Source organism: Ctenopharyngodon idella, chromosome 2 (genome assembly GCF_019924925.1).
Source record: "Ctenopharyngodon idella isolate HZGC_01 chromosome 2, HZGC01, whole genome shotgun sequence".
NCBI classification, from domain to species: domain Eukaryota; kingdom Metazoa; phylum Chordata; class Actinopteri; order Cypriniformes; family Xenocyprididae; genus Ctenopharyngodon; species Ctenopharyngodon idella.
This window is the reverse complement of record NC_067221.1, coordinates 41,708,301-41,736,115: the sequence shown is the minus strand read 5'-3', so window position 1 is coordinate 41,736,115 and position 27,815 is coordinate 41,708,301. Positions and strand designations below refer to the sequence as shown.

Genomic DNA, 27,815 nt, shown 5'->3' with positions numbered 1-27,815 from the left:
AAAAACAACAAGCTTCAGTGTATAATAAAAGGAGCAACCAGGGTTATTAACTATAATTAAACGTTAATCAAATAAAATATTTAAAACCTAAATATTTTAAACTTAAACTTATTTTTTCAGCTATAGCTGACAATGCAATATCTCATTTTATTTTAGTTTAACTTGATGTACTAAAATAACTGTAACTAAAACTGAAAACAAAAAAAACATTAATGAAAACTCTAGTGCTGTCAAATGATTAATCGCGATTAATCGTATCCAAAATAAAAGTTTGTGTTTACAAAATCCTTGTGTGTGTACTGTGTATATTTATTATGTATGTATAAATACACACATACATGTATATATGTAAGAAATATTTACATGTATACATGTGTGTGTATGTATGTATATATGTATATATATATATATATATATATATATATATATTACATTATATTAAATATATAAATATAAATATTTTTGTTAAATATGTACATGCATGTTTATTTATATATATACATAATAAATATACACAGTACACATATATTATGTAAACAACACAAACGTTTATTTTGGATGCGATTAATCGCGATTAATCGTTTGACAGCACTCACTTTTGGAGATCCGATTTATTGCGTTTAACTGATTTGACAGCACTAACTTTTGGCAGATGCGATTAATTGTGATTAATCGATTTGACACCACTAACTTTGGGAGATGCGATTAATCGTTTGATAGCACTAACTTTTGGTAGGTGCGATTTATCGTGTTTAATTGATTTGACAGCACTAACTTTAGGCAGATGTGATTTTTCGTGATTAATCGATTTGACACCACTAACCTTTGGTAGATGCGTTTGACAGCACTAACTTTTGGTAGATGCGTTTGAGAGTAATAACTTTTGGCAGATGTGATTTATCGCAATGAATCAATTTGACAGCACCAACTTTGGCAAATGCGATTAATCGTTTGATAGCACTAACTTTTGGTAGATGCGATTTATCGCGTTTATTTGATTTGACAGCACTAACTTTTGGCAGATGTGATTCATCGCGATTAATCAATTTGACAGCACTAACCTTTGGTAGATGCGATTAATTGTTCGATAGCACTAACTTTTGGCAGATGTGATTAATCGCGATTAATCGATTTGACAGCACTAACCTTTGGTAGATGCGTTTGACAGCACTAACTTTTGGTAGATGCGATTTATCGTGTTTATTTGATTTGACAGCACTAACTTTTGGCAGATGTGATTAATCGCGATTAATCGTTTGATAGCACTAACTTTTGGTACGTGCGATTTATTGTGTTTATTTGATTTGACAGCACTAACTTTTGGCAGATGTGATTAATCGCGATTAATCAATTTGACAGCACTAACTTTTGGCAGATGCGATTAATTGCGATTAATCGATTTGACAGCACTAACTTTGGCAGATGTGATTAATCGTTTGATAGCACTAACTTTTGGTACGTGCGATTTATTGTGTTTAATTGATTTGACAGCACTAACTTTAGGCACATGTGATTTTTCGCGATTAATCGATTTGACACCACTAACCTTTGGTAGATGCGTTTGGCAGCACTAACTTTTGGTAGATGCGATTTATCGTGTTTATTTGATTTGACAGCACTAACTTTTGGCAGATGTGATTAATCGCGATTAATCGATTTGACAGCACTAACTTTGGCAGATGCGATTAATCGTTTGATAGCACAAACTTTTGGTAGATGCGATTTATCGCGTTTATTTGATTTGACAGCACTAACCTTTGGCAGATGTGATTAATCGCGATTAATCGATTTGACAGCACTAACCTTTGGTAGATGCGATTAATCGTTTGATAGCACTAACTTTTGGTAGATGTGATTCATCGCGATTAATCGATTTGACAGCACTAACCTTTGGTAGATGCGATTTATCGCGTTTATTTGATTTGACAGCACTAACTTTTGGTAGATGCGATTAATTGCGATTAATCGATTTGACAGCACTAACCTTTGGTAGATGCGTTTGACAGCACTAACTTTTGGTAGATTTATCGTGATTTATCGTGTTTATTTGATTTGACAGCACTAACTTTTGGCAGATGTGATTAATCGCGATTAACCGATTTGACAGCACTAACTTTGGCAGATGCGATTAATCGTTTGATAGCACTAACTTTTGGTACGTGCGATTTATTGTGTTTATTTGATTTGACAGCACTAACTTTTGGCAGATGTGATTAATCGCGATTAATCAATTTGACAGCACTAACTTTTGGCAGATGCGATTAATTGCGATTAATCGATTTGACAGCACTAACTTTGGCAGATGTGATTAATCGTTTGATAGCACTAACTTTTGGTACGTGCGATTTATTGTGTTTGATTTGACAGCACTAACTTTAGGCAGATGTGATTTTTCGCGATTAATCGATTTGACACCACTAACCTTTGGTAGATGCGTTCGACAGTAATAACTTTTGGCAGATGCGATTTATCGCGGTGAATCGATTTGACAGCACTAACTTTGGCAAATGCGATTAATCGTTTGATAGCACTAACTTTTGGTAGATGTGATTAATCGCGATTAATCGATTTGACAGCACTAACCTTTGGTAGATGCGATTAATCATTTGATAGCACTAACTTTTGGTAGATGCGATTAATCGCGATTAATCAATTTGACAGCACTAACCTTTGGTAGATGCGTTTGACAGTAATAACTTTTGGTAGATGCGATTAATTGTTTGATAGCACTAACTTTTAGTAGATGCGATTTTTCGCGATTAATTGATTTGACAGCACTAACTTTTGGTAGATGCGTTTGACAGTAATAACTTTTGGTAGATTTGATTTATTGCATTTAAACAATTTGACAGCACTAACTTTTGGTAGATGCGATTTATCATGATTAATTGATTTAGCAGCACTAACTTTTGGCAGATGTGATTAATTGCGATTAATCGATATGATAGCACTAACCTTTGGTAGATGCGTTTGACAGCACTAACTTTTGGTAGATGCAATTTATTGTGTTTAATTGATTTGACAGCACTAACTTTTGGCAGATGTGATTAATGTGATTAATAACGATTAATCGATTTGACAGCACTAATATAGACATTAAAAAATAACAAACAAAATTTCTAAAACTTTAACTAAAATTAAAATGAAAGTGGAAAAATTATTAACAGATAATTAAAACCATAACAGTATCCAAAATAGCACTATAGCAATTTGCATGGGCAAAAAACATTCACATTTTCTTCAGAATTATAAGAAATATATTTAAAATAATACATTTTTTATATTTTTAGCATGGTATAATTCTATAAATATAAATAAAATAAATTAAAAATAATTAAATAAATTAAAATAATTGTGCTCATTTTGTAATTTTATTCTGAATAATTTTATTTTATTTATTTTAGCTACCGAATCTCTGAAACAAAGCATTGTGGATTGTCTGGTCACTGGTGAAGACAACATGATGAAAAAGTTAGTGCACCCCCAACACAGGGGTTAAATTCTCACACACGGCTCTATTCATTGTGGGGTTAAACTGATTGACATGCTCCCTTTACCCGTCTGTGTTTGTGTTTCCAGTGGATTAGTGTTTCACCGACATGATGCTGCTGGTCTCGTCTGGTCCTTCCATAAATACAGCCCTAAACCTCCATAATCAGACCGGACATGCTTCATTTACTGTTTATGTACTAAAGTTTAACAAGGGGGAGAGAGATATTTATGACCTGAATGTTTAAAACTAGGCTTGATGTTGGTGAAGGAGGTAATTTTAAACCATAATGTAATATTCACCGATTCACTGTAACGTTATCTGGCATTTAGCTGGCCATGTGAAACATTTTGCTTCCGTAATATGACGCATTTCTGAGTGAATCAGGACATTCAATGAGAAAAAAAATGTAGGGAGAAACTTGATTTGATCCATTTGGTTGCATTGTAAAATGTCTATAAATAGCTATTTGGCTGTAGGTTTTGGCTGGGATTCTTGTCAGATGAAAAGGAAAGTTATAACATTTTGTATTATCGTTATTATTTTTGTCTTCGTACATATACAGTATGATACTTAGGCGTAGTATATATGATATGACGAATTAAAAATGGTATATATGAATATTTCTTAATTGACATTTGTCTATTGTGCAAATCTATTTCACATTTACTTTATTTTTAATTTGGTTTGTTTAAAAGGATTAAAGGTGCAGTAAGTGATTTCTGAGAAACGCTGTTGATATTTAAAATCACCAAAATGATCACACCCCTATCTTTATAGCTCCGCCCCCAAATTCACAAACACGCTATGCAACACGGGCACCTCCACCCAATGAGTGTATACGCCCCTTACTGCTGATTGCCTACACGTGTGTTTTGAAGCTCGGGTTGGATCCACTTTTTTAAAAGCTTTTCTCAGAAATTGCTTACTGTACCTTTAATAGCTTATTTCTATTATTGCTATTTCCTGAAAACTATAAAATACAAGTAAGCAAAATGATATTACATTTTAATAAAAGATTAGAAAAACATTTTTTCTTCAGATTGACGTGCACTGCTGAATCGTTCATAATAACAACAGGAACATGAAACAAGCAAATGGGGTCAATTTGGATTTCATGTTTTGACTTTAATGTCAGTGTTTACCTGGACTGATTCTCAGCAGAAAATGCCATAGTTTCAATGTCAACACCTGAGGACAGATATATTACACATATGAATCATCAGGCTGCTTGTTTGCTCATATTAATCTCCCCCATGGTGTGGGTTGTGTACCACAGTGACCTCAAAAAAAACACCAGTTAAAGGGCCGACATGCACACGGGGGCACCCAGCTTCTGTTTTCCCACCACAACACCAAATGTTGGCGCTTCCTCCGTTTTAGTGGTCCCTGAAAGTCCTTTCACACCTCCAGCCAGAAGCCATTTGCTTCGCTCCAATTCTGATTATGGCTCATTCAGTTTTAGATTATCCGAGGTGTCGGCTCTCCAAATCTAAGATGGATTTAGGAAGTGCTAACACTGCCTTCACACCAGTGTGCTGTTTTTACAAACTCAAGGTGAAAAAAGAAACAAGTTTATTGCTTTTGCATATCAATATGTCATATGTTATATCACAAATAAGAGTCCCAAAGAACTACAATGGTAAAATAAAGGCACCAAAACATGATAGGCCTACTTTTTGTCAGTCTAATTAGAAATATATTTGTGACCCTGGACCACAAAACCAGTCATAAATCGCATGGTATATTTGTAGCAATAGCCAACAATACATTGTATGGGTCAAAATTATCGATTTTTCTTTTATGCCAAAAATCATTAGGATATTAAGTAAAGATCATGTTCCATGAAGATATTTTGTAAATTTTTGTCCTATCGTAAATATATCAAAAAATTATTTTTGTAAGTAATATGCATTGCTAAGGACTTCATTTGGAAAGGTGATTTTCTCAATATTTTGATTTTTTTGCACCCTCAGATTCCAGATTTTCAAATAGTTGTATCTCGACCAATTCAAACAAACCATACATCAATGGAAAGCATATTATTCAGCTTTCAGATGATGTATAAATCTTAATTTCAAAAAATTGACTGGTTTTGTGGTCCAGAGTCAAGAGTTAAGTTTACTGTACTGTACAATTTCCAGTCTTAGAATATACTGTATGTGGCGGGACCAGAGATGGTGTCAGATGATTATATTTTCACATATCATAACATGGTTTTGAATGATTACCATATTGATTTACCCTGGTATTTACATTATATTCCAAAGAATATCATGATATTGTAATATCTAAACACCTTGGTAATACCATGGTACTATAGCCTATTGTATTTTAAACGTGCCTAACTGTAATCGTTCTATAATATTTATCTTTGATTCGAGTTTTTAAACTATATAAGCCTCTGCGATCTCGCTTCGAGCAGCATACGTTTTGTGTTAAACAAAAAAATAAAAACACGGTATTCCATGGCTTCCTGTTGCCGTTCTTTTAAAACCTGGGTAGGGTGTGCAGGGAAGAGAGGTTTGGCTTTAGTATTAAAAAGTGCCTTCATTGGCCATTGAATATGTCAATCAAGCTTTCCTGGCTCCCTATTGGTTAGTTCGGTGGGTCTATCGTTCCATCTCGCACTGTTTCTCAGTCCATCTGTCTTCAACTGTGCGTCGTCTCATTCCGCGCGTTAGTCTAGTGCTGCACAGTTTACCGCAAAATCCTGCTCATATTGCGATAAAGTCAGATATACTGTTGTCAGTTGTATTTAGCATTTTAACTGTGCTGCGTTTATAGTAAATATCAAAGTAATCGCGTAATCAACACAGTGCTAGTTTTCTGGGCGTTTGAAATCGGACACCGCTATAACGTCTCCCCTCAGCGCGGAGGGATACACTGTTGGGGCTGACAATGTGGACGGTGCTAAAATGTCTCCTCGGAAGATGAGATGTTACATTTGTAGCGCTCAAAAGAATTAGAATAGAACTTTAAGCAGAGTTGTATTTGAGCACAGTTACATTGTAACAACTCTTGACACGGACTGTTCGCGTTTCCCGGGAAATACGACCCGTTTTGCACCGTGTTTTTGCGGGACCTGAGACACGGAGGGGGGAAATTTTGTCCCCCAACTTTTCTGTTTTTCCTCTCAGGCTGAAGCGCGTTTCTCTCCCGCTGGATGCCGCGCGCGTGACGGGAGAAACGGTAAATATTTACCAGGTTTATCATATTTTACACGTGTAAACGTGCACCGTTCTGACTTTAACGCGCCGGTTTTAATTAGCGAACTTTTGTTGTATAGTGAATGTGTGTGAAGTGTTTTGTCTAAGAGCTTTGGTGTGTGTGTGTGTGTGTGTGTGTGAGGGGTTCGAGTCCAGAGGAAACGGCTTCTTTGTTCAATACTGGCAACAATGTCAAGTTTAAAAGCCTCTTTATAGCACCTTTTTACCACGGTAAATGTGTGTTTACAACTTTATAGAACATCTACTGCCTCTTTCGCTTGCATATTTGCTGTTATTTGAAGTTTTTGATGGTTATAACAGATGAAAGTTTGCACTCGGGTTAAATAAAGTCAACTGCGAAGTTAATTTGACGTATTTCCATTTAATTTAATTTTGTGGTGTATTGGGTTTCCCCTTATTTGCAGTTCGTCTAGTGTCCTTGTTCGTTTATTTGACTTTTCTTGGGAAATAACTTTTCCTTATTCCATTTTTGGGAATAGCTTTCCCACCTTTTCCTGTGTAGAATGCCCATATAGGTGTTTACATGTTGTTATTTGCTCTATACTCCCACAAGGAGTGTTTGTACTTGTTCTTGTGTAGTTTTCAAACTTTGTGTCGAGGACCGTGTGTTTCTTTGTGTTGGAGAGGTTGGGGGGTGGGGGGTGGGGGGGTCTTGTTCACCATTTAGGGTGAACGTGGCCTGAAGCCTTCATGTGATTCGGCCTGTTGCTGATCTTTCTGGTGTTGAGACGTATGGATTGTTCTCATGTATTTGGATGTTACATGTATAATGCTGCACGTGTTGTAGAAGATTGAAGCTTTGCCATAAAAGAAGCACTGTGGTGATACCATGATATTTCACATAAATTAGTGCTACTGAATGTTAATTTAGTGTTTACATCTAAGGTTCTTTAAAGATGTGTATTGATATTAACGTGCTACTGTAAATATATCAATACTAATATCATGACCTAATACCATGACCCAAAAATATGGTCATACCCTGGTGCCATGTAACATTCATGTCAAAAAACATGCTCCAAAACATTCACATACTGTGTGATATGCTAGCCTAGTGTATGTTACTACCAGTAATTTACTATGCATACCTTGGATTTTAAAAAATGGTGCTACCATAGTACAGGTTTTGCCATGTTATTTGCGATGATAAACAATGTTATTTCCATGCCATTCGCTACTGTTTAAAATTTGTAGTCTTAGTACGATTTTTTTATTCATTTTATTCAGCAATGATGCATTAAATTGGATCAAAAGTGACAGTAAAGACATTTATAAAGTCACAGATTTTATTTCAAATAAGTGCTGTTCTTGTGAATTTTCTGTTTATCAATGAATCCTGGAAAAAAAATGTTGATTTTCCGAAAAATCTGAAGCAGCACAACTGTTTTCAACATTGATAATAATCAGAAATGTTTCTTGAGCAGAAAATCATCATATTAGAATGATTTCTGAAGGATCATGTGACACTGAAGACTGGAGTAATGATGCTGAAAATTCAGCGTTGAACAACAGGAATAAATTAAATTTTACAGTGTGTTTACATAGAAAATAGTCATTTTAAATGGTAAAAATATTTACGATTTTTACTGTATTTTTCATCAAATAAACGCAGCCTTGGTGAGCAGAAGAGACTTATTTCAAAAACATAAAAAATGTTTGCGCATGTCCTAAAAATCATAGTATAATCATTCTACGTGTCATTATTATTACCATGCTTCATATCCAGAGAACTTTTTGATATTCCTTTGTGCATCCCAGATGCAAAAGTAAAGCAATGGGTTCTTTGCAGTATTCTGTGATAATGTTTCACAGTCATCTACCTGTTGATCATCAATGGAGGTGCTGATTATGATTCCAGTGAAGGTGTTATTGGCGCAGTGATGATGACGAAAGTATTTTTGGATAAGGCTTCTCACTTTTCTCGTGTCTGTGTGGTGCAGTGCTGATGTTTAATGAGTTGGTTTGTGAATTAAGGAAAAGTGTAAAATCACAGCACTTCGCTTTAACTGGCAAAGTTGAACTGCTAGATGGATGTGACATTTGTGTTCTTAAAAGCAGCCAAAATTGGTTTGCACTTTATATTGAAAAGCAAAATATATGCATTGTACAGGAAAAAAAAGTTATATCTATTAAAATGTTTAATGTATAGAAATGAACTGCAAGTGCCTGCTTGATGTTTCATGCTATAGAAATGTTTTACATCATGCTGTTTCATTACAGGAATCATAGTTGTTTGTGCAACTAACTAGTTCCCGTACTTTAGGTGTGTGTAACTGTGGGCGGGTGGGTGGTTGTTGGAGACTCGCTGGTGGTCTCCCTTGGTGGTTAACTGAGGGCTTGAGAGCTCAGATGTGGTGCATTCTGGGAAAACACTACATTAAAGCACGTCTCTAATGTTGTGTAGTTCTTCAGATGGAAGCAGCAACTGGATTATTTTGGATCATGCATGTCAGATTTGATTACTAGGCCCAGATACATTTAACCTGAGGTTCATAGATGATCTGAAAGCACACTTGTCCATTATCCCTGCAGGATCATAAACCTGTTTGAGCTGAGAGAGAGAGACGTCGAGCAAGAGACGCAGATCAAGAACACGCAGGATCAGGATGGCCACGGTGGGAACCGACATGGAGCTAAACGACTTGTTGGATTTCAGTATTGTAAGTTCAAGAGACTGTTCTGCTGTTTCTAATAACCTTTATTAATGGCGAATTGACATCAAATGTCAAGCAAAGTGCCCCTATTATGCTTTTTCAAATATTACCTTTCATGCAGTGTGTATTATAGCTGATTGTGAATGTAAAAGTCTAAGTTTTAAAGATCAAAGTGCACGACAAATAAAGTTGTCTCCTAAAAAGAATCAATTCTGAACTGCCAGCAATTCCAGTCCCACTTCCTGGGACAAAACATGTAACAAATTTGCATAATGCCAACCTATGGTGGTTGGCATTATTGGTTTGTGTTGTTAATGTCGAGAAGACACTATTTTTAGCGCTGTGAATCCACTTTAAACGGACGAGGACTCGCGCTGGAATTGATACGGAAAAACCAACAGTATTGTTCGTATTACTGAATCAAGAGCTGAAATTCAGATATGCTAATAGGTGTTTTGTTTCCGACACACGCTATAAGCGGTCGACCAATCACAACAGACTGGGTCGTCTGACCAGTCGGAGCAGAGCAGGGTCTCAGAAAGGCGGGGTTTAGAGAGGCCGAATCTTCGAACGAAGCGTTTCAGACACTGTGAGAAAAGAGCTGATGCCACAGTGGATATTATGAGAAAATTTAAGTGTTTTTTGACCTTGGAAGTGTGTAAACCTGTTGTAGGAGACTCCGAAACAAAATTAGGGATGCGCCGATACCGATAATTCTTTATATTTGAAAGCCGATAATGGATATATTGGCCGATAAATCTAAATCCAAATTTTTGTATAATTTTTGAGAGCCTGATTACAAAAACAAAAGTCTCGCCATTAAAAGCCATGTTTCAAACACACAATTATAATGTTCTCATTATAATTTTATGTAGTCTATATGACAGACTTGTGCTGCACATGTTGCACTTAACTGTTTTTGTTTTTGAAGTGATTTCAATCATATTTCAAGCAATTTAAAACCTATCATGGTAAACCATCTGAAGTGTCTCAGCTGAAGGAAGTAATCCATTATTTATCAGCTTTAATTTATCAGCCACATTTTTTTTATTTGGCTGATAACATTAAAAATTAACATATATCGGCTGATACATTGTACATCCCTATTTAAAATAACATAATGGGGCATTTTAAGCAGTAAAGGTACAAGAGACTGCTGTATTTGACTGTTGTATGGTAGTCATAACTAAAGTATGTGTTTTCCTTATATAGAATGGCCTTTTTTTGAGGTTACTTCAGACTAGAGATATGGACAAAAAATATTATTAAAATGTTTATTAATATTATTCATAGTTCAGTTCAAGGGTTATCTAGTGGTGTCTTGTAAAGTAAAAGGTTAAAAGTTAGTGTGTCCACACACACACACACACACACACACACACACACACACACACACACACACACACACACACACACACACACACACACACACACACACGGTGTATATACTTGTATACACACACTGCTGAACATCTGTTTAATTAAATGGCAAAAGATGATGTAAGAAGAATACACACCTTTCCTTAACTTTTCATGCAAACATTTATACATTTTATTGAACACATTCATAAAGTGTCATTGACTGAAAAAAAAATTTGGTGTAGGATTTGCTTTGAAACAATTTTTACTCAAATTGTTAATTTCATAATTTACAAAGAAACTGAAGGTAACACATTGAATTAAACATGAATTTTTGAAGTAGAAAGACTGAAAGCTGTTACTGTATCGTGTGTTTTAGGACAATTTAATTAAATGGCAAAAGGTGAATTTACACTTAATTTCTAACCTTTTTTTTTTTTTTTTAAATGTTGTCCACTATTACTGATGCATAAGATTGGTAATAAGCATATGATGTTTTTTGAAGCTATGGTGTGTGTTTTGAAACAATATTTTCTCTCTTTGTTAGATGTTCCCTCATCAGGTGCCAAACGGGAAGAACAGAGGCCCACCTTTACCCAGCAGTCAGTTCGGTAGGCACTTTAAAATTCCTTCACTTTAACAGATGTTACTGTTACTACGACTCTGATTATAGAAACAACTGATTCAGGATGGAGAGGAACTGATATAGTTTCCTAATTCTGGAAAATTTGCGAAATGGATTTTAACATGATAAATATTCATGTGTAGAAGTTTGTGAATTTCGTGCTTTCCAGTTCTGCAGAAATCAGCCAGTCGTTCTGCACACGTGTCGTTGTCGTTATAATCCGAGTGTTTGCGAAGCCTGTTTGATCCTCGTCGTTCTGATCTGCTCTCGCCGTGTTCTCAGCTGTCGCCCCTCCATCATGGGGGAGGATGGGATGATGGGAAATGAGTCGTCCTCTCACCCCTGCGAACAATGTCAACAAACATTAAAACAACACTCCAAACAACCCCCCACCGCCGCTGCACCATCTCCCCCAAATTCAGTCTCTGTTCGTTATGGAGGGTCAGATATCTTTTCGCTGTAAATCTCTTGAAATCGAACATGCCCAGGTGACGTTTCACCATTCACAGTTTAACTAAAACACTTTGATTAAGAAAGAATGCGGATTCTTTTTGCAGTGTCACAGTATTTTTAATGTATTATTTGTAATTTAGTATTTATCTAAAACAGAAGCATTAAACCGTGACATCATATCCTGTTGCTAAACTGTATAACATGGAATGTCATGGAATTTGGATGAATAATTTTACTATTTCAACTATCATCAGATACACACAGAAACTCAAAGCTCTTCACAACAACCTGCCAAAATAAAAGTTTGGTTTAACTTGAAGAAATTATGACAAATATATTACTATTGTACAGCAGAATGTACTTCTCAAAGTAATGATAATAATATTCATAACATTATTAAAACATTATTTTTTTTAATACATTTTTTGTTTTATTTTTAATTGTAAACCTCTGTTGTTCTGCACTTTGTTTGACACAAAATTAATTTACATTTTCATTTAATTATAAAAGATTAATTACATTATTAATGTTTTATGCCTTTATTTGATTAACACCATGATAATAAATTTGTATTAAATCATAAATCCAGAAAAAATTAAACAGTACAATTTCTGAAAAAACAAACATTTCATAAGGCCTTAATTTTGTAAAAAAAAAAAAATAATAATAATAATAATAAATTATTAAATTAAGTGTTATAAATTGATTAGACATACTTTTTGATCTATTAAAATTTTAATAAAATTTTCCAGAAATATGTAAACACGGAAACACTGAATTTGGGGAAGGAAAAAATAAATAAATGACATTTAAATGGTATGTTTCATGGTTTCAATTAATTAGACATGCTTTTGGATACAAAAAAAATAATTTTAAAAGATTTTACCATTTTAAAACGTATTCAGAAAAATGAATATGGGAAAAAAAAAATTAAAATAGAAAAAAAGTCAATAAAAGTGAATTTGGGAATATAATAAAACTGATTTCATAGGACCTTATTCTTGTCAATGAAAGTCAACGGTGTCCAGTGTAGTGTTTTTCAGAATATCATCTTTTGTGTTTTTCTGAAGAAAGTCACAGTTTTGAATTGAGTAAATGATGACAGAACTTGAATTTTTTTTTTTTTTGGTGAACCTTTCTATTGATCTAGTGTGAGCGATGATCTGTTTGAAATAAGATCTGGTCAGGCGATGGTCTCCTCTAAGGCAGACGGTTGGTGTCATTGTCCAAACGGCACAATCCTCCATGCAAAGGACAAAAGTTCTTCATAAGTCAATAGATGTCATGTGGAGAAGTGTATAGTTTCAGCATGGCACTCCCTTCGCTGTGGCGTTGATTGAGAGAATATGAGTGTTGTGACTGAAGTCCAGCCGGGTCGTTACATCAACACAAAGAGTAAAACCACATGCTCTCTTTCAGACCTTTTTTGTGTGACTTTGAATAGCGAGTGACTCGTCCTGCCCAACTTTTGCACTTTGTAATTTAATAGCTGACTGTTTGTTTAATTTTGTTTTTAAATCTGTTGATTTGAGTAAAATTTCATCACTTGGGACATGACATGATTAGAATTTTGTCTTTGAGTCATTTTGGAGTTTGAGGATGCTGTTTGCCTGATGATTTGAGTGTCACCGGCCACAGAGTTTCATTTACTGGGTACCTGAAACTGAGAATAAGTGAGATATTAATAACAGCAGAACTTGTGTTAAAAATAAAGAAAATGCAAAGAGTTTTCATGAATAGGAAAGAAAAATCGCTGCTAAAAGTAGGGCTTAATGTTCAGCCTTTTGACAGCATTCAATATAAATGTATTTACTTTGAAATGACTTAATGTTTTTCTTTTGAACCATCGTTTAGGCTATTATCGCAGTGCTGATTGAAAATGTTCAATGCAAGAAACAACATACTGTAAACAAATTTTTAAAGTTTGTTTTTGTTTGTTTGTGCAACACCTAAAGTTTTAACTTGTCAAATTAAAATCACAATATGTCAAATTTTTGGATTAAATATCCAAAAACCTCTAGAACAGGTTTGCATATGTTGACTCGTGTCGACCTACATTATCCCAAATGTTTCCAACATCAGACAACACTATTTTGTCAAGTGAATAACATAGCATAATGAGAAAGAGCTTTATTTCTAGTAACAGTAATACAGCATTTTCTCGACCATACAATGTTTTAAAGGGTTAGTTCAACCCAAAAATGAAAATTCAGTCATTAATTACTCACCCTCATGTCGTTTCACACCCGTAAGACCTTCATTCATCTTCGGAACATAAATTAAGATATTTTTGATAAAATCCGATGGCTCAGTGAGGCCTCCATTGACGGCAAGATAATTTTCTTTTTCAATGTCCAGAAAGCTACTAAAGACATATTTAAAACAGTTCATGTGACTACAGTGGTTCAACCTTAATGTTATAAAGCGACGAGAATACTTTTTGTGCACCAAAAATAACAAAATAACGACTTTATTCCACAATATCTAGTGATGGGCGATTTCAAAACACTGCTTCATGAAGCTTCGAAGCGTTACAAATCTTTTGTTTCGAATCAGTGGTTCGGAGTACTGCCAAAGTCACGTGAACTATTGAAATTTCGAAACTCTTATGACGTAACGAAGCCTCATTTGCTGAAATCACTGGATTTTGGCGCTCCGAACCACTGATTTGAAACAAAAGATTCGTAAAGCTTTGAAGCTTCAAGAATCAGTGTTTTGAAATCGCCCATCACTAGATATTATTGAATAAAGTTGCTATTTTGTTTTTTTTGGCACACAAAAACTATTCTCGTCGCTTTATAATATTAAGGTTGAACCACTGTAGTCACATGAACTTTTTTAAATATGTTTTTAATAGCTTTCTGGGCATTAATAAAGGAAATGATCTTGCTGGCAATGCAATGAGCCATCGGATTTCATCAAAAATATCTTAATTTGTGTTCTGAAGATGTGGAATGTCATGAGTGTGAGTAATTAATGACATAATTTTCATTTTTGGGTGACCTAACCCTTGTAATATGATATTCTAATATCTTTCTAGCTTACTGCAATGTGCAACAAAATAGAGTAATGTTATAACACATCTTTTAAAACACTTTTAGTATGATTGTTTTGTACAAGTAAAACCATGGTGTGTTACGCCACAATTTTAATTGGTCAGATAAACTGACCTTTGTGATTAGAATGAAATAACATAATGTGAATTCAAGTAATCAAACATAAATATAACAAAGTTTGAGTTCAGCGGCGTAAAATGTCCCAGGCTCTCAGCCAGCCCTGCTTTGTCCCACAGTAACGTTAATAAAACTAATATATTCGCTCATCCATTAACATGATTTCTGCCTGAGTCCTGTCAGATTGTGGACAACTCCCATGATTCCACGCTCATTCATGGCATCATCGAGCTATGCCTTTGTTGTTGTTTTGGAATAAGCGACCTCTAGTGAATCTTACATACTGTGCCTTTAACACATTCAATGTGTTTCTTGTTTGTATATCACTAAAATCATCACATATATTGTAAATACTCAATATATTGCCCGTCCCTAAACAACAAGACTGATATTATACACTAGTAAGGCTATTGATATGTAGGCTAAGTTAAAATAACCTGTGATAAGCTTATGAGTCACGTGCAGTGAGAACTAGTAATAAATCAAGTTTGCTTCAGAGATGTTTTGGTGTGTTTGTGTGTCTGGGACCCTTGTAGCCCATGACTCAAGTGTGACTCGCTCAGCGTTTCTCTCCTCATAATTATAGCTCTGGTCTCTTTGTGTGAATATATCTGCCCTGAGTCACTCCATGAGCTCACGACTCGCTCACCATCCCTTCAGGCCAAAAACTCTTACATGTTTCCGTGTAATTAACGTGTCTGTTCAGGCAGGTAGAGCGGAGTGTTGTACACAGAGCTCAGGATGACACGACACGGCTCTCGACTACTGTGATTCATCTGCTTATAAACGGAGAAGAACAAGGGACAGCCTGATCTAAGTGATGTCAAATATCTAGATTTATTTGATGAGACAAAATGGACTAATGAATCATTCCCCCCCAACTATCTGTATCAGTGAAGCTGTTGATTCAGTTTGTTTGCCGATTCCACGTTGATTCTGTTTGTTTGCCGATTCCACGTTGATTCTTTTTTGTTTGCCGATTCCACGTTGATTCTGTTTGTTTGCCGATTCCACGTTGATTCTGTTTTGTTTGCCGATTCCACGGTGATTCTGTTTTGTTTGCCGATTCCACGGTGATTCTTTTTTGTTTGCCGATTCCACGGTGATTCTTTTTTGTTTGCCGATTCCACGTTGATTCTTTTTTGTTTGCCGATTCCACATTGATTCTTTTTTTTGCTGATTCCACATTGATTCTGTTTGTTTGCCGATTCCGCGTTGATTCAGTTTGTTTGCCGATTCCACGTTGATTCAGTTTGTTTGTAAAAAAAAATTCAGTAAAAATATTGACATGGTAAATGTTGCTGTTTGTCATTATAGTCCAGGTGTTATGTTTTTTATATATATATATATATATAATATATAATATATAATATATAATTAATTAATTAATTAAATAAAATTTATTTAATTATTTATTTACAAACACACACATTTGCATGTCACAGTTCTCTGATGTTGGTTAATGCTCACATGACATTCAGGTAAACAAGTAAAATATTTTGCTTTTTTCTCTTTTTTGCATTGTTTTATTTTTTAGTTTAAAATTATTTAAAATAATAAAATATAATATATATAAAAACATTTATAATTATTGAAGTTTTCAATTTAAAATTTTCTGGATCCTTTTTAATTAATTTTTTAAATATGATTTATAATGTTATTATTTAATTATAATTTTAATTAAATATAATTTGAATAATTTGAATAATTTATTGATTTTAATAATAATAATAGTACCATTTGAAATGTTTTTATTTTTCTGGATTCTGTTTTGATTAAATACAAATTCTTTTGTAAAAATATAAAATATTATCAAAGATGGTGGCAATCAAATAAATGCATAAAGCTTTAACAATTTTTCTTAATAAACTTTTAAAATGTAATTAAATTAAATTTCTTCCTCGTTTTGATTTATTCATCCAAAATGTGCAAAATTCCGTGACATTCCACTAAATTCCGTTTTTTTTTTGTTTGTTTGTTTGTTTGTTTTTTTAAAGTGGAATCTGGGATTCTGTTTGTTTATTAAAGAGCCCTACTTGTGTTCAGTTTAAAAACATTTCTTGATTTATTTTTAGTTTTTATTGTTTTTAGTTTTGCTGTTTGGTTAAAATGATGATTCCTCTGATTGAAAGAAATCACCCTTTAAACCGTTTGGCAGACGAGTTTCTTTCTCTAACAAGGCCCATTATACACATGTGAACTCCTTCAGGGTGTTTTAAAAGCATCCCAGTGGGTTGATGAATGTCATGTGTGAGCAGTGCTAGAATCCCGAAGCTCTTAAGACATGATGACACATTCCCTTATATGATGATCTGTTTTATTTGATGTCTTTGGCTTCACTGTTATTGTGAAATGTGTTGAAACGTTTGGCAGGTCGTGCATCTCACCAGGTTCTACCTGTTTGTGGTGTACATAAAGCGTGGTTGTGATTAGGAGAGGTCGCTGCCCTCTGCGGAGGAGGCAGAACGGATCAGCTGTAACCATTAGACGCTCAAACACGTAGCAGACGCTTTTTATTGGGCCTGCAGAGCAAAGTTTTGTTTATTCAGGTGTGGAGGGGAATGTCTCATAACTTCAGCCGTTCACCATTAATGTACAGAGATTTTTATGGTCGTCTGGAGAGCAAAAGGGTCTTTTTCTGAATGAATTTCTCACTTTTCCTCCCACTAATCAGTTCTGTTAATTGGAGTGAATATTCAGTGCGCTTATGAATATGGATCACCTCTATTTTTGAGTTTTTTTTTCATACTGTGCTGATATGTCATCACCCTCCTGTTGTTTCTCACAGTATTTCACAGTATTAGCTGTCTTTCATCTCTGTCTCTTTTTCCCACCCGCCACGGATCGCTGAAAATACAAATCTCACTTCCCCTGAACCTGAAACGCTCTTAAAGTCGACATGATCAGAACTGACCATACTTACTGCTACTTTATTAACACACAGTCTTGGACTCGTTGTTAATGATTCATCAGTTCACGTTATTCTGAAAAAGCCCTCATAATTTTTCATTAAAATATAATAACCTGCTGCTACAGTTAAATGACTTTCTTTTTGGCTGATATCACAAAGTCCCCTTCCTCACCCTTACCCAGAAGCTAGTGAGCTTCCTATTTATTAATGCATTTATATTTTTTATGCATTTATCTATTTACGCATTTATTTATTAATGCATTTGTTTGACTTTGCGTTTATTTATATGCATTTACGCATTTATTTGTGCATTAATTTATGCATTTATCTATTTATTTATTTATGCATTTATTTTCTATTTATATTTTTATGCATTTATCTGTTTATACATTTGTTTTTACACCTTTATTAATGCATTTATGTATGACTTTGAGTTTATATATTTGTGTATTTACGCATTTATTCGTGCATTTATTTATGCATTTATGAATTTATGCATTTATCTATATTTATGCATTATTTATTACTGGATTGCATTTAGTTATGACTATAAGTTTATTTATACATTTATGTATTTGCATGTTTATGCATTTATTTTTATGCATTTATCTACAAGTTTTATACATTTATGCATTTATTTATTGTAACATTTATTTATGCAATTATGCATTTATATATGCATTAATTTATTCATTTATGAATTTATGCATTTATCTATGCATGTATTTATACATTTATGTATTAATGCATTTATGAATGACTGAGTTTATTTATATATGTATTTATGCTTTTTTGTTTACATTTATTTGTGCATTCATTTATGGATTTATGAATTTAGGCATTTATCTATTTTTTTATTTATGCATTTATGCATTTATCTATTTATGCATTTAGTTATGACTTTAAGTTTATTTATACATTTATGTATTTATGCATGTATCTATTAATGTTTATTTATGCAATTAGGCATTTATATATGCATTTATTTATTGTAGAATATTGTTCAGTGTTGGATATACATTAGCCAATATTTACGGTTTACCTTAACCGTCATCAAGCATTCTCTTAAAGTTAATCAATAACACAAATAATTTAATAACACACTTAATTTAATCTTCAGCAGATCTCCAAATAATTATCCATCTTTCATACTTTCAATTATAATGTAAAACTTTTTTTTAAATTATCTTTAGTACGATAGTAACTACCCTTCTGTTTTGAATTAATGTTTTCCTGTGAGATCATTCTGTGGATGCTGTCTCAGTAGGGAGCCTTTCTTATGGCTGCGATCCTCTAGATGATCGTCCACCGGCTACAGGAAGTGCCGTTATTGTTGAGCGTTTGGATAAATACGCCGCTCGTAATGAACTTTCCGTCCTCATTGTGTGCGAGCAGCTCGTCTGCAGTAGAGCGACGGTAGTGCTTGAATAATTCTTTCCTGTTTTGCTGGTTCTGCTCCGTCAGTGGTGTGTGTACCCTACAGTGTGTGCTGTTGTGTTGTCCCTTGTCGTTTTATTGAATTTGCTGACACAAGCCTGTGACACCCACCCCCCCCCCACCCGGATCGTGGTTGTCACGGCAATGGCTCTAAAGTCGTAATTCACTCGTCCGCTGTACTTCTGTTCCGCTCCATCGCCGGCTCTGTCATGATCGCCCCCCCCTTCCCTCTTTTTAATTAGACAACAAAACAAAAATGCATATTCATAAGCTGAGACCTCATTAATATGCACAATTATGCAAATCAGCACACAATTAAGCTCCTTCTCTCCAGAGATGTTTGCGAGCGTTAAGGCGCAGACGGGGGGCGGTTTTGGGGAAATTTCTGCACCATCAATCTTTAAAAATCTTCCAGCCTTTGTGTTTTTTTTTTTTTTGTTTGTTTTTTTTCGTTTTTGAGTTCTAGCGTAAATTTTCGGTGACATTTGTGGTTCTGAAACCTTTGAGGTTTGGTCGACAGCTCACCTCACGTGTGTCAAATCACACTTGCGCTGGTAAGATGGCAGATATTGAGATGCAAAGCAAAAACGCAGTTTCGACCATCACGCTTCAGTCGGGTCATTACCTGACCTGATAATGCACCGCTTGTGGGGAGGATCTGACAGTGTGATCGAACAAAATCCCAAAGCGTCGGAACGTCTTTCTGGAATCTCTTTGTGAAAGAGGCTTAAGAAACTCGTCTTATGGGGGTTCAGTAAACCTGAAATCAGCCTTCAGGGCTTCTTAAGATCTATTAGTGCACAAGTCATTCATGCAAACACACACACATATTGCACACATATTTCTCTTTTCACTCTATATTGGTGCATGTCAATTAAATGCTGTTTATTTTTTTTTTTATATATATATATATATCTCCATATCTCCCCTGGTCTATTTTGATCATTATCTAGCAGACTCTTTTGGTTTTCTATCTTCCATTTATAATGTTATAATGTTAAGATACCAAAATTTTTCATGACCATTTTCCACCTTTTCTCTGATGTTTAATACATACGTGAAAGTCTTTATATTTTTTGTTTATATGAATAAACTGATTTTTTTTTTAAACATTTAAAAAAATAATAAAATAAAAAATATATTTAATTTAAATATATATATAATTTAAATCTATTTATCTTTTATTAAATTCTTTATTATATTTAAATTTTAAAAAACAAAAATAAAATATTAATAAAATATATTTATATAATATATAAAATATAAAAACAGGCATTTTTGCATTTTTTTTAAAAAATATATAAAAATAATTATATATATATATATATTTATTTGTAAATTCAAACATAACTAAAATACTTACCAGTCAAAAGTTTGGAAACATTACTATTTTTAATGTTTTTGAACGAAGTCTCTTATGCTCATTAAGGCTGCATTTATTTCATAATAAATACAGAAAAAACAATAATATTGTGAAATATTATTACAATTTAAAATTATGGTTTTCTATTTTAATATACTTTAAAATATAATTTATTTCTGTAATCAAAGCTGCATTTTCAGCATCATTACTCCAGTCTTCAGTGTCACATGATCCTTCAGAAATCATTCTAATATGCTGATTTGATACTCATTTATTATCAATGTTGAAAACAGTTGATAATAAATGCTTAATATTTTTTTGGAACCTGTGATACTTTTTTCAGGATTCATTGATGAATTAAAGGTTAAAAAGAATAGCATTTATTCAAAATATAAATCTTTTCTAATAATATAAATCTTTACTATCACTTTTTATCAATTTAACACATCTGTGCTTAATAAAAGTATTAATTTCTTTCAAAAAAAAGAAAGAAAAAAAATTACCGACCCCAAACTTTTGAACGGTAGTGTATATTGTTACAAAAGATTTCTATTTTAAATAAATACTGATATTTTTTAACTTTATTAATCAAAGAATCCTGAAAAAGTATCACAGGTTATAAAATAATATTAAGCAGCACAACTGTTTCCAACATTGATAATAAATCATCATATTACAATGATTTCTGAAGGATCATGTGACACTGAAGACTAGAGGAATGATGCTGAAAATTCAGCTTTGATCACAGAAATAAATTACATTTTACTATATATTCACATAGAAAATGGGTATTTTAAATTTTAATAATTTTTCTGAATTTTTACAGTATTTTTGATCGAATAAATGCAGCCTTGATGAGTTTGTGCAGATAAAACATATTTATGTCTTAATCCCAATGTTTGTTTGTGTTTCAGGTATAGATGAAAGAAGTGGCTCCGGCGCTTGGGGTCCAGGAGAAGCGAACAGTCCCTCGTTCGGCGCACGGGTACGAACACACACTCACAGATTCACACTCTCCTCAGCATTGAGCCGTCGGTGCGTGACTGTCACAGTCACACGCAGAGAAGGACAGACCGTCTCCAGTGTCTGCTCATGCTTTGCTTGTACCATGAGCTCTTAATCCCTAAAGGAAACAAACCCGACTGGAGCAGATATCTGGTCCACTTTAGGACGGCTCCTGTTTTGACTTGTGATGGTTTGTTTGAAGGAAACTGTAGATTGTAAGCTAAGTAGACGTGTGTTTGTAGGTCAGTCGGTCAGTGGGTGAGATTAGTTGACCGTTGTTGGTGATCCTCGTGTTTACCTGTTCTGTCTAGCGCTGATCTCTCACCTGTCAGGCTGTGTGAACGTTAGACGCATCACATGTGTGAGTGATGTGACCTGTTCTGTCCCTGGCCTATTTTGATCATTATCTAGCAGACTCTTTTGGTTTTCTGTCTTCTGTCTATAAAGTTCACGTACCAACATTTTTTATGACCATTTTCCACCTTCTCTCTTAACTTTAATAGTAAACAGGATTTTTTTTCCCTACGTGAAAGTCTTTATATTTCATTTATATGAAAAATAGGTTTAGTCTTTTCAAATATTAAAACAAAAAAAACTAATTAGATAGATATAAATTATATTTTAATTAAATATATATCTAGCTGTGTCTATCGGTCTATTTTTTATTTATTTAAATATAATAACAATAATAATAAAGTATTTAATAAAAAAAGATGAATAATGTTTATAAACAAAAATAATATATATAAATATTTTTATATATATATATATATATATATGTGTATGAAAGTATTTCATTTATATGAAAAAAAGTTTTGCTTATTTAAATTATAAATATTTACTAATATTAATATATAATATAAATACAAAACATTCATTTGATTTTTATATATATATATAATTGTGTACGCGAAACTATATTTCATTTTTATGTAAAAAACAGGCTTTTTTGCATATTTAAAACAATTTATTACAAATATTTACTTTTAAATTCAAATATAATAACTAAAATATTTAATAAAACATATATGCAAAACATATTAATTTTATTTTTTTGTATTTGAGTTGACATATATAATTATTTATTTTAAATATAATTATGTATATATTTTTAAATTAAAATAAAAAACTAATATATAAATTGTATATTAGTTTTATTTTTTGTATTTTATTTAAGTTAGTTATATTTTTTAAATTAAAATAATATCTAAATAATATAATATAAATAATATAAAGTTTAATTTTTGTATTTGATTTAAGTTATATATATTTATATTACTTATTATATTTAAATTTAAAAATATTAAATTAAAATGTAATTTTAATTCCAGTAAATGCTATGAGTTGTCTGAAGTTTTAAGTACATAATGTTACTTAGTATACAACATTCAGTCATATTAATATTTGATGATGTAACCACTTTAAATTTGGATTATCAGTGCTGATTATTGTGTTTTTGATCATTTGATTGTATGTTTTTGTGTGTTAGCTGTATGGAGATGGACATCACTACCCTGAGCATGACGGCATGTACAACTTGGAGATTGACGGTAAGTTAACGCAGCACTACATGTCAGTTTACCTACAAAATCAGTTTTAGGAAGTGGATTTTTAAAATGATAGATGATGTTCTTATGGACGAGGTGTTTTCAGAGATTCTGTTTTTGTTAGTGTCAGACCATACATCAATCCGACCTCATTTCCACTGCAGATCAGCCTCTGAAGTTTAACTATTCACGAGCGCAAAAACCCATGAAGCGCCCCGCTGTCCTGAGCAGGTTTAGGTCACGCAGGGATTTTCCTCTCGGGGACGGGCAGGGGGGTTAATCCACGCGCCTCTCTGGGCTTTAAAGCAGGGTGGGGGTTGCTTTTTAACTAATTACCACTTAGGCATTTATAATGGGACAATTTGTTGTTTGTGCCCAGTCTTAAACCCATAAACGCCGCACCTCAGCCACTTGAGGTCACACGCAGCCAGATGGAGTCCAGCAACCCTCAGCCCAACATTATCAGTCGATGAATAAATCACAATCCACACTCCCCTCGAACCCAACACGCTGTTTCATATTTAATGCATTTATTTGTTGTAATGTTAGTTTACTAGTACCACAGCTTCATTACTGTTTTTAAACGCAACATCAAATGTATATGAAGTGTGTGTGTGTGTATATATGTGTGTGTGTGTATATGTGTATATGTGTGTGTGTATGTGTGTGTATATATATATATATATATATATATATATATTAGTCCTGCCTTATAAAAAATATCCTGTTTCCCTCAGATTTGCGTCACATTATTGAAGTTAAATGGGTTGCAAATGTTTTTCATGTTGACGTGCTCAATGCATTTCCACATTTTCTTCGATTTTCTCATACAGTCGGCACAAAAAAGTAAACAAAAACAAAAAACTGATTTCACATTTTGTGTAGGCCTAGCCCTTAGTAATCCAAGTGTAATAATTCATCCGTTTTGCCTGAGTATAAGAGTTTCTTGTGTGTTTTGCAGGGAAATCTGAAAGAGGCTACCCTGTTACACAGGTAATGAACACACAAAATCCGCTGTTATTAAGTTGGTGAGCAATTTTGGGTTTGATCTTCATAGAACTCTCATTTATTTTTAGCCGCAGCTCTTGCCAGGTGATATTAGCATCCCAGGGTCCGATGGACTTTCCCCGCCGGGCATGAAAGTCTCTTCTCAGTTCTACAGCCCTCACCGCCGGAGGCCGGCCGACTCCAACATAGGTGAGATGAGCTCCGGATTGGTGCGTTTCAATTTCTTTGGGTTTGACAGATATGCTGGCTTGTGATTGGTTGGTTGGTAACAATATTTGTATATTGACCACTAAACTGTATAATAATATAAAACAGATTTCCTAGTCTCGCATAGCCAGACCTTTTCAAACTTTGGTTTACTCTTTATAAAAACGAACTCAAACCTTTTCCAGTAACCATAAAGTGAACAGATTTTAAAATAAAAAACACTTTCTGCTTAAGTTTTCATAGGCAGTTTTTGACCAATTCAATATGACTATATACATATATATATATATATATATATATTAGTCAAAATAAAAATTATTCAGACACTAGATATGATTTTTTTCTTTTTTTTTTTTACTAGTGGGTGCAGGACACTATAGTTCATTTCTGTAAGTGAGGATAGCAAAATAAAGTAAACTGTGACATATTATACCCAAAATTCTTCATACAGTGGACTACCAGTAAAATTGATGATAATTTGGAACCAAAAACTTATTCAGACACTTTGACCTGACCATGTTTTGCTTAAGTGTTATCTGACATAATTAAGATTAATTTTTTCTGACACAGTTTAACTCTGAGATCTTGTCATATTTTATTAGCATTTTTTAAACTATAGTGAATAAACTGTATTAATGAATGAAATGTTCAAGGTGTCTGAATACATTTTGGTACGATTGTATATATGTATATTGTGATTTTATTATTATTAAATATATATTTGAAATGAAACAAAATGCTAATGTAATGTAAAATAAAACAATATAAAGTAAAAAAAAAAAAAAATCTTGTAAAATTAAAAATTTGCAGTTATTGACCAATTTAATATGGCTATAAAATACTATTTTAATTTTTTTATATATATATATATATATATATATATATATATATATATATATATATATAAATAATATATATTTTAAATGAAATAAGAAATATTTTGTAATAATACCATTGTACTGTAAAATAAAAAAATATAAAGTAATAAAAAATATTTTTATTTTCCTGTAAAATTACAATTTTAATATTTTATCTGAATTTCTTCATTTTCAAATGGCAAACCATCAAGCTTTTATTCTGACATGTTGCTGATAAATTCTGGTTTCAGAATGAAGCATGGCACTGTGTGATTATTTACATGCATGCAGCTTATTTATTTAATGAAATTGCAGCATTATTATTATTTTGGTATATATTGCAGCCCTAGTGATCAGTACTGTGTCTTATATCATATTCAAGTGGTGTATTTTGTGATATTTTCCCTTGTGCAGTATGGTTTTGTGGGCACATGCAATGACAACACAGAGTCAGTCATGTAAATGTGTGGTTTTTGGAAATCATGAGGTGTCTTCTTTTGCATCAGCTCATCAATCATGATCACCTTAATCAGTCTTCGGTATCCATTTGTGGTCTGCTAATAATGTTTTTGTTTCAGATCCGCTGCCCAAAAAGATCCGGAAGGTTCCTCATGGACTGCCGACGTCCATTTCTTCGGTGAGTGTCGACGTGGCCTCATTAGTGTCTGAGCCCAGATTATCAATCCACGTGCCGTCGATCTGACCCACATGTACACACACATGCACTTCTGTAGTGCTCATGTCACATACTACATGCATATTGCAAGCCACCTATAGTTTCTCTTTCCCTTTTATGTTGTCGTGCATGCTGTCAAAACACTCCTCCCCCTCACACGCTGCCCTTGCAAATCTCTGCATGGACAAAAGTGCTCATCTGCTTATTCCTCCGAGGCCTTGGAGAGTTAACGTGGGCAGCGGTGCATGTTCTGTTTCCTGTGTCGTTTCCTATTTAAATCAGTTTAGTTTTTCTTCTTTCCAGTGCAGAGCGAAATGTAAGGTGATAAATACAATTTACCATATTTTCCAGAATATTAGTAATGTTTTTTTTTTATTGTCTGAAACATGCTGTGACTTTTATTCCAAAGTGACTTATGCAAAACATGTGCAAAGAACCGAATGAGAGATGTACGTGAGCTCAAGTTTATTTATATAGTGCATTTCCCCATTTCTGAATAGTTTTTCTCTCAACAATGCAATTTTTACCCAGTGCAACTTATAGTCAGGTACTACTTATTTTCTGGAGAATACGGTAATTATATGAGATGCATGCAAAATAGCTGATATTAAATGAATATTTCACACAATATTTACTCACAAAGTACTAAAAAACAGCAACTGTACACTGTGAATTTTAGACTTCATTCACTCACCCTCATGTTGTACCACATTGTTTGATTTTCTTTCTGTGGAAATGTATTTTTTCTGAGCTGCTCTATTCATTACAGTAAAATCATCCCAGTGAGCAGGAGCCGTCAGGACAATTGCATTTTCATTAAATAATAGTTTAGGTCTGTCGAGCCAAGAGCAACTTGGAAGTTCTGCAGAATTTCTTGCTTTATGTTCCATGGAAGAAAAAGTCATAGCGGTTTAGAAGGATGACAGAATGATGACACAATTTTCATTTTCAGTAAACTATCCCTTTAATCGGTCATGTGATCACTGCTGATGATCTCAAATAGCCAAATTTCACTAGTTTCACTAATGTACACTGTGTTCTAAATTATTATGCAAGTGACATATCAGTAAGTACAATAAACATTCACATTTTAGTTTTTCAAAGAAAGTGTTTGTTTTATTTCTCATATCGTTTTAGATAACTGGTATCAATCTCAGACAGGTTTCTTAAAGGTATAGTTCACCCAAAAATGAAAATTGTCGTCATTTGCTCACCCTCAAGATGTTCTAAACCTGTATGAGCTTCTTTCTTCAGCTGAACATAAAGGAAGACATTTTGAAGAATGTCGGGAACCAAATTTTTTTCATACTATGGAAGTCAGTGGGGTCCATAAACTATTTAGTTACCCATATCCTTCAAAATACCACCTTCTGTGTTCACAAGAAGTGTTTGGAACAACTTGAGGGTGAGTAAATGATGACAGAATATTCATTTTTGCCAGGTCTTCTTAAGTAAATGGAAAACCTACTTAAAGAAGTTGTTCCACATTATTATTATGAAGCAAGTCACAGTTCTCATGCAATATGCGGAGAAAGAACTATATTTACAAAAAATATTAGTAGTTTTCATGCCTTTTGCAAGACGTTGCACCATTTTATGCTTTTCTTCTTCAGAAAAATCTTTCTTCCTCCTCATATTGCATAAGAACTGTGACTTGCTTAATAATGTGGAACAATCTCTTTAAGTAGTTTTTCCATTTGACCAAGAAGACCTGGAAAACTATTTAACAAACCTGATACCAGTTATCTAAAAAAAGATATGGAGAAATAAAACAAACAAACACTAAAATTTGAATGTTTATTGTACTGAAATCCTACTGA

At 33.5% G+C, this 27,815-nt stretch overlaps 1 protein-coding gene across 3 annotated transcripts in view; it reads left to right on the top strand.

Moving 5' to 3' along the window:
• Positions 1-6,169: 6,169 nt before the first annotated feature.
• tcf3a (transcription factor 3a) overlaps positions 6,170-27,815 on the top strand; it is a 40,809-nt gene continuing 19,163 nt past the window's right edge. The window contains exons 1-8 of one of the 3 annotated variants that reach the window (XM_051875031.1): positions 6,170-6,682; positions 9,253-9,380; positions 11,281-11,344; positions 21,610-21,680; positions 23,190-23,250; positions 24,209-24,240; positions 24,324-24,444; positions 25,898-25,956. In XM_051875031.1, coding sequence (XP_051730991.1) covers positions 9,327-9,380; positions 11,281-11,344; positions 21,610-21,680; positions 23,190-23,250; positions 24,209-24,240; positions 24,324-24,444; positions 25,898-25,956 — 462 coding nt within the window. In that variant the 5' untranslated portion in view covers positions 6,170-6,682; positions 9,253-9,326. The remainder of the gene's footprint in view (positions 6,683-9,252; positions 9,381-11,280; positions 11,345-21,609; positions 21,681-23,189; positions 23,251-24,208; positions 24,241-24,323; positions 24,445-25,897; positions 25,957-27,815) is intronic. The other 2 variants (XM_051875025.1, XM_051875017.1) reach the window with 2 other exon arrangements.